The following is a 15,306-nucleotide window of genomic DNA, read 5'->3' as shown; positions in this document are numbered from 1 at the left end:
ACATACGAAAAATAAGTCAGTCAAAAGATGTGGCCATATTTATGAGAATGAAATATGCGTGGTATAAGATCAAAAGGCAAGAAAAGAAAGTAAGTCAAAAAAGCTGATAGGGTCTGTATTTTTGTAGATTAAGGAAGAAATAAAATATTTTACTCAAACAGAAGCTTAGATTTGTGGGCCAAAAAGAGAGTGAGGGAAGGAGGCTGGGACACCAAACTGGAGTTGACTTCAGAAAAAAGAAGGGCACAAAGACCAAGAAGAAAATCAAGGAAAAAAAAGGGAAAAAATGACAATATGAAACTTATTTTTAAAAGTGACAATGAAGAAAGGACAACTGGGAAAGAGATGGAACCATATGATTGTCTCTAGCTTTCATGGAAACTTGTATCATTATTTTATATTATTTTATATTATTTTGGGATAGATCTGAGCCAGAAAACTTTTAGAGTAAAAACATTTGCATTTCTGTTACATGCACTAGGGGCTAGTAATATGGATATCAATTCCTTTCTCCTGAGATGACAAAAACTGATTAAAAAGAAAAAACCTACTGGTTGCTTAAAATGAAACTAAAATTACTTCAGAGAGGAAGACAACTGACATTTCTATTCAAATACAGTCTGCTACTGGACTTAAAAGTTCATTTCAACTCCTTAAGGACAAATAGCTTAGAATAAATTTGCTTTAAAAACATCTTTATGTTGTAAATAAATCTGAAACCTTAACAAGTTAACACCAGTGAAACAATAAACCGTATCAAAATTTTTATTGTGACTTTTCAACTTAATGTAATTAAAAATTAAGTTTCTAAGTAATATTCAAATCACAAAATGGTTATAAAAGTATTTTTAAAGTTGAGTCTGAAATCACAATTTTCCATAAATAGATGTGATTAAACAATCAATCCATAAATCTACTTAATTGCCAGCCTCATTTGATAAAAGTACTGATAGTAACAGCTTAAATTTTTGAGCCACAGGAACAGAAGTGAAGCGGTGTCAATTCAAAGGAGGAAGAGACAAATCCCCATTTCTGGTACTTGCATAGAAACAGGAAGGCTTCTAAAAACTGCAAGTTTTACCTTTGGTATCGCTTTTCTGTTCCTTTCCTTTGGCTGCCTAGTATCTTTTTTTTTTCTTTAAGATTTTATAATATTTATTTTTAGAGAGAGGGGAAGGGAAGGAGAAAGACAGGGAGAGAAACATCAATGTGTGGTTGCCTCCGGCACACCCCTCACTGGGGACCCAGTCTGCAACCCAGGCATGTGCCCTGACTGGGAATCGAACCGACAATACTTTGGTTTTCAGGATGGTGCTCAATCCACTGAGCCACACCAGCCAGGGCTGCCTAGGATCCTTGACCCAAAGCTACCCAAGGCTTACACCATGGTATTAGTTCCCCATGCACATCCCATTAGCCCTTCCCTAGCCATCCACAGCATCATACCTTATCCTGCTTTCAAATTCTTAAATAGTTACTTATATATTTCAGAAGTAAACATAACTAAGCAAGGAATACAAAAGGGCCTTTACAATCTAACCCATGTCTCATTTCGTCCAGCTTCATTTTTTACCTTTCCCTCTACCCAAACAGCCTATAATTCCAGGCAAACTGAGGAAACTGTAGTTCTGCAAATACACCATTCTCTCATGTGTCTTGATACTAACTTGTTAAATAATAAATATATATATTTTGGTCTGTATCCACAGTTCTGAAAATCATACATTCATACTTTTAACTGCTTTTTTATGTGCTTTACTTCTGACCCCAATGTCTCTAGAAAAGCAATAATCAGCAGAACTGAGATGATGGAAATGTTCTTTATCTGTGCTGTTCAATACCGTAGTCACTACCTACATGGAGCAACTGCACACCTAAAATACGGCTATTGTGACTGAAGAAAAGAATTTACATTTTACTTAATTTAAATAGCTACCTTAATGTGTAGCGTTTAATCAAGTTTTTTCCCCCTCTCAACATCCTTCTGAGTGGGGTGTAAGGTTGAAGGAGGACAGTCACTGTTATTTAACCTTCTATATTCTTCTGATTAAGAAATGAAATCCGAAGTAGGTAAAGTTACCAGATGGTCAATAGCAAGTCAAGATTTATACCCAGTTTGTCTGACTTTTAGTTCCAAGTTTCTTCTACTTTATGATGCTGCTCTTAAGACAGATAAAAAAGAATGGCACAACATATTTAAAATGCATAGTAATTTCCTAAGAAACTTGTCAATCTCAGTTTATTTTTTTTAATCTGAAGCACTACAATATATAAAATAAAAAATAAGGCTGAGTTAACAAGGATGATAAGAGAAAAACAGGAGAGCAGAAACATCCATTCTTGCTCTTTATGCCTTAAAATGAAATTATTTCAGGAGGAATAATATGAAGATAGACTTCTGGTCAACATGGGGGTACACGTAGACACACTTAGCCTTCTCATGCAACCACAACCACAACTAACCTTAAAACAAAAAACACCCGAAACTGCCAGAAAATTGAACTGTATGAAGTTTGACAATCGAAGATTTTTAGATGCAATACTCATCCAGATGGATAGGAGGCAGAGAGGCAGAGATGTAGAGCCAAGGAGTTGGGGTAAAGAAGACGCAGTGTGGCACGGAGAGGCGGTAGCAGCGGAATGGGCAGACCCACATTCAAGTGTGGTGAATAAAAATTGGGAGGGATACCTTGGGAAAGAGTGATCCCAGGCCCAGGACAGTCTGTACAGCCAGGGGTCCAGTGCCACGAAGATAAAGCCTCATAACTTATGGATATATAAACCACTGGGGGTTGGAGCAGCGGAAGAAACTGCCAGTTTCTGTTTAAAGGGCCCACACAGTCTTAGAACATACACAAAACAACCAATTCTAGGAACCACCCAGGGCAGCAGCTAGAAGTGTGTCAGCTGCATACGGGAAGTGGGTGAAGTGACTGGAAAAGGGAAGAGTGCTGGGCAAGCCGTCGGAAGCCAGGCAGCGGCACTGTCCCCTCACCAACTCCCCCTCCCACAATGTCGTAAGAGGTGAAGCTGGATGCCCCACCCTGGTTATTACCTAAGGCTCTGCCTGTTACAACTTAACAGGTGCACCAAGAACAGGGAGTCAAAGCAGCTCTACCTGATACACAGAAACAAATACTGGGAGGCTGCCAAGTAGGGGAGACAAAGAAATATGGCCCAAATGAAAGAACAGAACAAAACCCCAGAAAAAGAACTAAACAAAATGGAGATAGTCAGCTTATTGGATGCAGAGTTCAAAACACTAGTGATAAGGATGCTCAGAAAACTCATTGAGTATAGCAGAAACATAAGGGAAGAAATAAAGGTTACAGTAAGTGAAATAAAAATCCACAGGGAACCAACAGTGAAGGTAGGGAAGTTGGGATTCAAAGCAACGATCTGGAAGACAAGAAAGAAAGAAACATTCAACCAAAACAGAATGAAGAAACAAGAATTCAAAAAAAACCCGCGTATAAGACGACTCTGTGACATCTCCAAAAAGTACCAACATCCGAATCACAGGGATGCCAGAAAGAGAAGAGTAAGAACAAGAAGTTGAAAGCTTATTTGAAAAAATAGTGAAAGAAAACTTCCCTCCTTTGGCAAAGGAAATAGACATACAAGTCTAGGAAGCACAGAGAGTCCCAAACAAATTGGACCCAAAGAGGACCACACCAAGATACATCATACTAAAAAGGCTTAAGTTTAAAGATAAAGAGAGAATCTTAAAAGCAGCAAGAGAAAAGCACAGAGTTACCTACAAAGGAATTCCCGTAAGACTATCAGCTGATTTCTCAAAAGAAACTTTGCAGGCAAGAAGGGACTGGCAAGAAGTATTCAAAGTGATGAAAAGCAAGGACCCACAACCTAGATTATTCTATCCAGCATAGCTATCATTTAGAATGGAAGGGCAGATTAAGAGCTTCCCAGAAAAGGTGAAGCTAAAGGTATACCATTATTTTTCGGACCATAAGATGCACAGGACCATAGATATACCTAGGCTTTAGAGGAGGAAAATAGGGGAAAAAACCCTGTTCCACCACCGCTCTGCTCCCCACCCCCGCCCCGCAAGCGAGCCAGTTAAGCTACATTGGGACTATAAGAAGCACCCCCCCAGTTTGGGAGGAAGATGGGGAGTGTGTCTTATAGTCCGAAAATACGGTAATTCATCATCACCAAACCATTATTACATGAAATGTTAAAGGGATTTATTTAAGAAAAAGAAGATCAAAACCATGAACATTAAAATGACAACAAACCCACAACTATCAACAACTGAATCTAAAAAACAAAAACAAACAAAACAAACAACTAGAACAGGAACAGGATCATAGACATGGAGTTTATTTGGAGGGTTATCAGTTGCAAGGGGGAGAGGAGAGAACGGAGGAAAAGGTACAGAGATTAAGACACATAACTGGTTGGTACAAAATAGACAGGGGGAGATTAAGAATAGTATAGGAAATGGAGAGACCAAAGAACTTATATACAGGACCCATGGACGTGAACTGAGTGGGCAGGAAGACTGTGAGAGAAGTGGGGTACCAGGCAGACAGAGTCTAATGGGGAAATACTGGGACAACTATAATAGCATAATAAATGAAATACACCTAAAAAAATGAAGATATATGTAAGATTTACTGACTACAGATTTTAAAAGGTACTTTAAAAAGAAGATAGGAAAGTATCTTTTGGTCTCTCCTTTCAAAACAAAGGTATTTATTAACTTAAAAATACTTCTTGTCATACTGCACCCCAGTTTTTAAGGATTGCAAAAACCTGTTTGGCATTCTAGGCTATGTAGCAGTGGCACAGTTGGAAAGTGTCCTATGTGAACATTTAAAATGGAAACTGACCGCACTGCTAAGAGAAAATAAATTTTATAAAACTTGATTTCTGATTTAGTTAATAAATTGAAACACATATACAACCTCTGATTACCGCTTTCCTCTTCAGTTGTGTCTGATCTGTTCAATTCATCTGTTGAGTGTTTTTATTTCAATGACATTTTTTTTAAAGTTCTTTTGACTCTTCAAATCTGCCTGGTCATTTTGATAGTATCTTTCTTTCTCATGCTTTCTTATTTTTATCTTTAAATATATGTATGCTATAGATTTATGCATAATTGTATTTACTGCAAAGTATTAGGGAAATAATTCTACTATTTTGTCTACTGAAATTCACTCCTATCAGATTGCGTCATATGTATTATAAATCTTGATAATTATTTCTTTAAATGTATGTATTTTATAGTTTTTATATCCTTGTGTGTTTAATCCCAATGTTATTTCTCTCTGCTAAAATTCCCTTAGCAGACTGTTTCCTCTTTGTAAATCTTGATCATAAACTCATCATAAGCATGGTTTTATCTGAGAATCCTACATATTGAGGGCTTGTCTAGTTCTGCCAGGAATCCTAGGTATTACCAGTCAAGACTCACTTTATCCTTACCCTCTTAAATGTTACTTAACTGGCATGGGGGTTCCTGGACTACACAGGTAAGGTGAGTTTGAACCTCAAATCTGTGTGTGGGAGGACCAATGGTTATACTTTCTTAGAGGAAATACTTTTGTCCTCTGACTCAGACCACTTGGACACGCACAAGGATCCCTATCATCCACATGTGTGAGAGAGTAATACTTTTCTAATCTACTTTTCAATGAAATTATAGTACTTCAAAGGCTGGTGGAGGAAGGGCAGGAAGCACAGAGCTCAGTTCTAACTGTCTAACTTGAGAGAGTCCAAGATCTTATCTCCTATCCCCATATACCTATCTGTTATCCCTTTGTAAATAGTAAAACTCAAACTCCTTACTGAAAACCATTACATATCCCAATATCAATGTGGCAAGGAGAGGACCAGAATCAGTTCAAGCTTTCCGCTATAGTTTTTAGGTTCCTCTTCATTTTTGGTCTGGGGATTTCCCTACTATTCTTGCAATCTCAGCTGTTATACATTTAAAAAAAGTTTGTTTTACTTTATCAGGTATTTCTGGGTATTCTGAAGAAGAGAAGAATTTGTAGATAATGTAATCTGCCAGATGGATGGCAAGGGAAGCTAACTAACTCTCTATTTCTCTTTACATTCTCTGAATTTCTATAGAGGCAAATTAACAAAACAGTGTAACACCATGAGTGCAAAGCCCCTGGCTCTAATTTGCATTTTTAGATTTCTCTGCATCAAATACCTTAAAGGACTTCTGGCCAAGATGGAGGTGGAGGTGGATACACTTTGCCTCCTCATACAACCAAAAGGACAACCACAAATTTAAAAACAAAAAATAACCAGAACTGCCAGAAAATAAAACTGTATGGAAGTCTGACAACCAAGGAGTTAAGAAGAAACATTCATCCAAACTGGTAGGAAGGGCAGAGACAGGCAGCCAGGGCAGAGGACTTGCAGCAAGGAGGCATCTGGAAGACCAGGGCAGGCGAGGCTCAGGCTGACAGACTGGAATGGGCAAGGCAGTGGACTGGGTGAGGTAGCAGCTGGGGGACCAGGCAGTCCCACATTTGCATGCAGATAAACGAGGAAGAACAACTGGGGAGTGACACAGACTGTGCAACCCAGGGTTCCAGTGTGGGGAAATAAAGCCTCAAAACCTCTGATTAAAAAAACTATGGGGGTTGCCGCGGTGGGAGAAACTCCCAGCCTCACAGGAGACTTCATTGGAGAGACCCACAGGGTCTTAGTACACAGACAAACCTACCTACTCAGGAATCAGCACCAGAAGGGCTCAATTTGCTTGCCGGTAGTGGGGGTCATGACTTCAAGCCAGCTAAGAGTTGAGAGTTGGCATTGTTCCCTCTTGGACCCCTTCCCAACATACAGCACCACAATGCAGTGACAGTGACATGGGTTGCCCCGTCCTGGTGAATACCTAAGGCTCCACCCCTTACTATGTAACAGGCGTGCCAACAAAAAATATGGCCCAAATGAAAGAACAGATCAAAGCTCCAGAAAAAATATAACTAAGCGATGAAGAGAGAGCCAACCTATCAGGATGCTCACAGAGTTAGTTGAGTATGGTTGCAAAATGGACGAAGTGGTAAAGACTATGCAAAGTAAAATAAAGGAAAATATACAGGGAACCAACAGTGATGGGAAGGAAACTGGGACTCAAAACCAAGGGTTTGGAGCAGAAGGAAGAAATAAACATCCAACCAAAACAGAATGAAGAAACAAGAATTCCAAAAAATTAGGAGAGGCTTAGGAACTTCCAAGACAACTTTAAACATTGCAACATCCGAATCATAAGGGTGTCAGTAGGAGAAGAGGAAGAGCAAAAAATTGAAAACCTGTCTGAAAAAATAATGGAGAACTTCCTCAATCTGGGAAAGGAAACAGGCTTCCAGGAAATCTAGGAAGCTCAGAGAGTCCCAAAGAAGGAGGACCCCAAGGAAGCACACACCAAGGCACATCATAATTATAATTATATTACCCAAGATGAAAGATAAAGAGAAAATCTGAAAAGCAGAAGGAGAAAAGGAGACAGTTACCTACAAAGGAGTTCCCACAAGAATCTCAGCTGATTTCTCAAAAGAGACCTTGCAGGCAAGAAAGGGCTGAAAAGCAGTATTTCAAGTCATGAAAGGCAAGGACCTACATCCGAGATTACTCTATCCAGCAAAGCTATCATTTAGAATAGAAGGGGAAATAAAGTGCTTCCCAGATAAGGTCAAGTTAAAGGAGTTGATCACCACCAAGCCCTTATATGAAAAGTTAAAGGGACTTATCTAAGAAAAAGAAGACGATCAAAACTATGAACAGTGAAACGATAAGAAACTCACAACTATCAACAACTGTACCTAAAAACAAACAAAAACAAAAACAAACTAAGCAAAGAACTAGAACAGGAACAGAGTCACAGAAATGGAGATCACATGTGGAGGGTTATCAGCGGGGAGGAGAGAGGATTGGGGGAAAAGGTACAGGGAATAAGAAGCATAATTGGTAGGTACAAAATAGACAGGGGGAGGGGTTAAGAGTACTGTAAGAAATGGAAAAGCCAAAAGACTTACACGTACAACCCATGCATATGAACTAAGGGGCAAGATTGCTGGAGGAAGGGATGGTGCAGGGTAGAGGGGGATTAAGGGGAGAAAAAGAAATGGGACAGTTGTAATAGCATAATCAATAAAATATATTAAAATAACATCTTAAAAGACTTAAAAAAACTGATGTTAAAAGCACTAAAGTAAAAAATCACTGGAAAAGGTGCCAAAATATTATAAAGTCTTTTATTAAAGATATAACTTATGTATTTTAAATTAAGGAAAGCTACCTTGATTATTCTTACCTCGGAATTAATAACTTTAATCAGGAAGAAAATGTGATATACCGTCTTGGTTAACAAAGAAAGTTGACGACATCTTTCTAGGTACACGTGTACAGATGGTTCTACTCTCTGCTGTAATTTACTCCAAAAGAGAGTGAGTTCCCTAAAAAAAAATATAAAAAACAAGCTGGAGCAGTAATGTAATAAACATGGACTATGTCAGTGCAGTTATTACTTTGGAAATTAAAACTGGTTTTACATTTCAATTCTACATGTGTAATTAAGTTTAAAAGCAAAAAAACCCCTCAATTTTCTAGAGACTAAATGAAATCAGTATACATTGCCTTGGCCAAAAAGTTTGTTCTGTTTTTAAGTAAAAATAAAAGACATTTTTCAATTTCACCAGTAACTTTATTGACCAATGTATTCACCACTTTGTTCTACTACCTTCTGTCATCTTTTAGGCAACTTTATAATTCTATCTTCCCAAAACTTTGTAACGTTTGAGCAAAGAATTGTTCCAGGTGCCTTTTGCAGTCTTCCAGGGAATTGAAAATTTTCCCATTAAGATAATTTTGTAAAGACCAAAATAAATGGAAATCCCAAGGTGTAATGTTTGGTGAATATGGCAGAACTGGGAATCAGAACTTCCCAGCCAGCTCTAACAGTTTTTGCCTTGTCATCAAAGAAACACGTGGTCTTGGCATTATCCCGATGGAAGATTATGCATTTTCTGTTAACTAATTCCGGGTGCTTTTCATTGAGTGCTGTTTTGAGTTGGTCTAATTGGGTGCAGTACTTGTTGGAATTAATTGTTTGGTGCTCTGGACAGAGCCCATTATATAGGACTCCCTTCCAATCCCACCATATATACAACATCACCTTCCTTGGATGAAAACTGGCCTTTGATGTTCATTTGTTGCATGATCTCCTGTTCCACATTACTGTAAAGTATCCACTTTTTATCACCTGTCATAATTTGTTTTAAAAATGGAACGTTTTCATTACGTTGAAGTAGAGAATCACAAGAGAGAATACAGTCAAGGTTTTTTGTTTGTTTGTTTTTGCTTAATTTATGTGGAACCCAAACATCAAAGTGATTAACATAACCGAGCTGGTGCAAATGATTTTCGACGCTTCATTTGGATATTTTGAGTATGTTGGTTATCTCCTGCATGGTATAATGTTGACTCTTCTTAGTTAATGTCTCAATTTGATTGATATCAACTTCAACTGGTCTTTCCAACAGTGGAGCATAGCCCAGGGAGAAATCTCCAGCACGAAACTTTGCAAATTATTTTTGACTTGACTGATCAGTCACAGCACCATCTCGTATTATATGCCACACAAATCTTTTTTAAACGTTTCAATTGCGATATCACCTTTCTTGAGATCATAAACCATAATATATGCTGAAAATGTTGCTTATTTTCTTCCATCTTCAATATTATCAAATAAAATGGCTACACAAAAATTCACCGATTTTGATAATTTTTTTAAAATGCCTGCTGCTATGACAGCTGTTACAACACATTCTAACAAAATTGTTTCGGATGAAGTTAAAGACAACTAAGTGCTATTAGAGCCATCTTACAGAAAAAAATGAAGAAACCTTTTGGCCAACCCAATACTTGTCTTAAATAAATACAGTTATTTATTCTCCCTTCACAATCTTTCTATCTGCCTTTTATATTAATTGTCTATATTGCATATACAATTTTTCCTGCACAACAAAGCTGAACTGCTCAGAAAACCTTTATAATTATGTACTTTACTATTCTTTGATTACATAACCATTTATTCAGCTTGTCTGTTCTATACTCATTTGTATGCCATGTATCATTTGGTCAACATCCTTAAATGTCAGAATTTTGTAAACTAAATTTCCTTTTTTGTTTCCACATACCACAACAACAATTAATAATAATTGTTGAAGATTAAGAATGTTGACTGACCAGATAAATGGTCAGTTTTAGTTAACACTAACTTAAAAAGCTGATCTTAAAGTTTCTGAGTTAACTGCCATCAACATCTCTGTTAGTTGTATCCCCTGCAAAAGATTATGTATAACAGGCTCTGCCCACTTGGAAATGTACTACATTAAAAAATGTGCATTGAAGAAGTTAGTGAAGTTGAATGATCTCTCACAGAAAGAAAATGAACTATATCTCCATACAAATGACTAACAGCTAGTACATAAAGTTAAAAATGTGTAATATGCAGAGGAAAAAATACATTCAATCACAGGTTGCATACATGTCCAAAAAAGTTTTTATTGTGGCATTAGACAATACAAACCTTTCTTTCATCCTACAATATTGCAAAATTTCCTGATCAATAATGATTATTACTGGTATATTAAGGAGTTATGTGGCACTTAATACAAAAAGTTTTTGAAGTTATTATATGAACTACTTGATAATCCGTTTAAATAGCATAATACCTGAAAATAGGCTTTTTGTCTTAAGATGTAAAAAGATTTAAAAAATTATGTTTTTAAGCTATCTGTATTCTCACAACCTATTTTGTATTCTTTTAACAAACTCCTCATTACAAAAGAAATACAACTCACCAAGCACAGTACATTTCTCCTTGTTGGAGCTGACGTGACAAAAATGCAGTACATAAAACAAGAGCACTTTTTTCATCACCCTCAGATTCTAAGTTACAGATCATTTCTAGCGCATCTTTGCAATCAACTTCTGAAATCTACAGAAAAAGGATATAGAAATATGCCATAAAATGGTTTTATATTAAGATATATAGTAACATACTTGAAAATTTTCATTAGATATTTACAGATCATTTTCACCAGTAGAAAAATCCTCATTAACTCAAGCACTATCAATTCATAATTTGTCATTACTAGGCTGGAGTTTAAAGAAATAATCTTTCTTCAAGCCAGAGAACCAACTATTTTCAAGAACTTTAGAGGCATTTGTTTATTTGTAAATAACTAATGCTAATTATAAGCACCCTCTACCCATTACATCTGATACTGAAAAAGAAAAGCTGCAGTACCTCTATTTTTTCCCCTTTACCCATTAATTTAAAAAGCATTAGAATTAGCAGAAAGACATGAAGGTCTACTGGATATAGACTAATAAACAAATTAACTTCATATGAAGGGAAAAAGTATAATATGAATCATTTTGTATAAGTATAACACTTTTAAATTAAGCTCACCTCAGTTTTCTATAAATCTCCAGTATTTTTCTTTTCATATAAAATCGTTTCATCTCAAAGCTTGCCAACAGTCATGCATGCAAAGATATAACCTAGATGATGGCACCTTGCTTCATTTAATTATGCACTTACATCTATTGCTTCTTAAATAATTAAAATTTACTACCTCATTATAATGATTTACTACACAAAACAAACAAAATTTACCTATGATTTCCATTAAGAATTTGCTCTAAGACAAGATTAACAAATAGGACACAATCATAAATCACTGGTGTTCCACAGAATAGAAAAATTAATCCCAACATGGTACAACTGACAAACAAAATTGAAAACCAATCCAGACCATCAGCACCCATGTACCACAGAGGTAACCATGCTCCTCCTTATTGATCTTCTATCTCTCCCCATCAATTTTTGAGTATGTGTGTGTTTAAAATGTAATATGTATATGATTTAACAAGTGTCTACTAGAGATGTGGATACTCTTGGGGTTGATCTTTGACAATGAAGATAAGGTTTCGTGGAGATTGATTCAGAAGTTCCATTTTATACATTTCACTGGGCTAGAAAACACTAAGACAAGAAAACACCCAACTAACTCTGAGTCTGTGTTTAACGACAACAATTTCTTAAAGTATGAAGTTAATGGCACAGTTAGGACTGAAGTAAGTCTTAGAACTTGTTGGTGCAGTGCTCTTTCTACTTCTCTGCCTGCCTCTTTCTTACAAAGCTTACAAAGTTATCCCATTTAAACAAATAAAAGGGCTGAACAATATATATAATAAATATTTTCAAATACCTATAATATTAAATGCATTGTCAGACATTATATGTATTACACTTAATCACAACTTTTTCACTAGGTTGGTACTGTCATAAACATTTTATATATAATGAATGTGAGGCTCAAAAAATTCTGTAATTTGCCCAAGTTACACTGGTTAGTTAAGTGGTAGAAATACACATAAGCTATGTCTGACATCAAAGACCTACTTTCCATTTTATCATAGTATCTTTTATTAAAAGCTGTATTACCTTAAAACTATTAACCTTGGTGCACCCATGCAGACAAACATTAGGAAGTCAACCCATGCGTTTTTTTTACTTCTTCGTAAGATGATGATGATGATGATGATAACAACAACAGCAGGATAATAATAATAGCAGGTACTCTTCATTTACTATTGTCAGGTTCTTCAGAATAGCATTGCTAATAAGCATAATAGCTTGCCTGGTAGATACTACTTCTTTTTAGAGATCGGGTTCAGAGAGGTAAAGTTACTTGTTCAAAGCCACATACTTAATTAGTGGCAGAGTCAATATTTCAACCCAGATATACGGTAGCTTCAAAGTCTGTGCACCTGCCAGAATTCAATAGGCAAAAGCATACTGAGGCCCTTTATTGTGACACATTGATTTTTACATGTTCAGGTTTAAAAAAAACTCTTCTATCTTAAAAGTCTGATTTATTTAGATTCTGATTATTTCTTTTGGTTCTTCTAAAACCTACGTCATTCTTGCTAAATGCTCAAATGATGCAAAATATGTACGTTAGGTATAAGAAAAAAATTATTTTCCCAATATTACCTACACTAGATTACACTTAGTAATTTATAATATATTTGTATATATGTAAGGTAGCCTTTACATAATTATTCACATACATACTGTATACTAATTGAAACATCTGCTATGTTAATACAGAAAACCTCACTTTTTATAGGTGTAAGAAAATTCTTATTGTACACTTCATAGCCTTTATTAAATCCCTGGTTTACTACTAGATGGCCCTCTTGAAAAAATGTGACACTAAAGAGAATGGCAGGGAAAATGAAACTATATTTAAACTAATGAATGGTGGAATCAAAATTGTGAAAGTGAAATACAGGTCAAATATAGACATCAATGATCAAGAATTACTTTTAAAATCCAAGGCAGCCTAAGTTAGGGATTACCAATATATAACCTATATAGGGACTATATATATATTACAGATAACTATTCTCTCTTGCTTTGACAAGTGAGCAAAGATTTAAATACCAGAAAATTTAGAACTCTGAATAAAATACTTAAAGCCAATTAGACTGATCTGTTTGTTAAAGACATACTACTCTAAATCCCCTTGTATAGCAAAATAATCATTATCTTTGTCATACACAACAGGGTGGCTTATTTCTAATCTTGGTCCAAGCCTACCATCTTCCTCTTCACTTTCTATCAAGAAAAATGACACAATCAGCATTAAAATTACAACCTCTAACTTCATATGGGCATTTGGATTTTGTCTGAGACTATCCTCCTTCTGGACTCTGATTACGATCTCTGTCTACTCAGGTAATCATGCATACTCTATTAATTGTCCTCTGTCTTGCATCTCAACATTTCCATTTATATATCCTTAAGTCTGTCCCACAGTCCCTTTGTTCTCCTTTTTCTACTGTTCTGAGGTTGAAGAATACTTACATTAGAGACACAAGACACTTGTGTAACAGTATGTTCTCACACAATACTGTCTGTTACAGTTTTCTTTATCTAAATACATAGTCTTTAAATACACATTCCCTGTTTTTTTAACAACAACATGTAATTCTCCTACAACTGTCTCCAATTTCATTTTGGAATTATCAGTCATTCAAAATGCAACATTCCCATTTAGATCATGATTCTACTCTCAGAATTCTGTAATATAAAACATAAAAATACACGAATACCATGCTTTACATCGCAGTAGAAGTAAAAAAAAAAAAAAAAAAAAGCCAATCATGTCTCATAAAGAAAATAAATTTTACATTAAATATGCAAATATAAAATTTATCTTTGCATATAATTAGAGGTATAGATATCTATCTAGTTTTCATGAGAGAAACACATTTTATGTGTGTGTGTGTATATGTATATGTATACACACACACACAAGTATATAAAGTATTCCATGGGATAAGTCATATGAAGATTATAATATTACTTATATTAGCCAATTAAAAAGATCTGCAAGTATTCTAAAACTAAGTTACAGCCCAAATGCTGACAAATGTATATCCTACTCAATTACCACCGCTGCCTTTCCCAAAATTTAGCCAAAGCAATGAAAAGATCCAAATTATTTAAAAATAGAAGCCGGATAAAGTAATTTTACACATATTTCTGAAAGTTGTTTAGACAATTACTATCTAAGAGCACACCAAAAAGTTTAAGATTGACAACAATGGTTCCTCACTATCTAAGAGAAAGGGAAGTTTCTTCACTTTTAAAAATAATTACTAACAAAAGAAAACATACTCACCTCTTCGATTAACTTTTCATTTGGTGATGATGTACAAAGACAGACAAGGTAAGTTTGCTTAAAACTACCTTTTGTACCAATCTCTGGATGGTCAGAACATAGCTTTGCTAGAGCCGTTGCTTGACTTAACTGATTTGTTTTGATTAGATGTTTAATTCTCATATCCAACAAGATGGGACCCTCAAAAGCTAAAAATTCATTCACTTTAAAAAACAAGACATAATTGATTATTAACATTTGGTGATCATTCATTTGCAACAATATACTTACAAAGAATATTATTTTAAAAGCACAGGAACTAATAAGCCCCTCCCCCATTTTTGCAGTTATCTATTATTGTTAGGCTATCACAAAATAACCTTTAAAAAAAAGGAGATAATATAGCTAACCTTAAATTTTGCATTAAATATTCTTGCTCTTGAGAGTACCATTTAGAATGAAGTAAATTAACTTCTTGATGATAAAAATAATTTCACATTAAATTCTAAGTCAATGTTTTTAAAATCATACTAATTATCCCCCGCCCCCAGCATTTATTCTTGAATACCAGGGATTA

At 35.5% G+C, this 15,306-nt stretch overlaps 1 protein-coding gene across 7 annotated transcripts in view; it reads right to left on the bottom strand.

Annotated features, from left to right (window-relative positions):
* Window positions 1–15,306, bottom strand: part of ZNF292 (zinc finger protein 292) — a 98,738-nt gene that overhangs the window by 8,812 nt on the left and 74,620 nt on the right. For 6 of the 7 annotated variants that reach the window (XM_045188536.2, XM_024551679.4, XM_045188538.2 and 3 more), the window contains 3 exons: window positions 14,751–14,953; window positions 10,851–10,987; window positions 8,300–8,441 (listed from right to left, as the gene is read on the bottom strand). In XM_045188536.2, coding sequence (XP_045044471.1) covers window positions 8,300–8,441; window positions 10,851–10,987; window positions 14,751–14,953 — 482 coding nt within the window. The other variant, XM_024551681.3, reaches the window with a different exon arrangement.

This window comes from Desmodus rotundus, chromosome 11, assembly GCF_022682495.2.
Source record: "Desmodus rotundus isolate HL8 chromosome 11, HLdesRot8A.1, whole genome shotgun sequence".
Taxonomy (NCBI): domain Eukaryota; kingdom Metazoa; phylum Chordata; class Mammalia; order Chiroptera; family Phyllostomidae; genus Desmodus; species Desmodus rotundus.
Note: the sequence above shows the minus strand (reverse complement) of the source record. Positions and strands in the feature narration are given on the sequence as shown.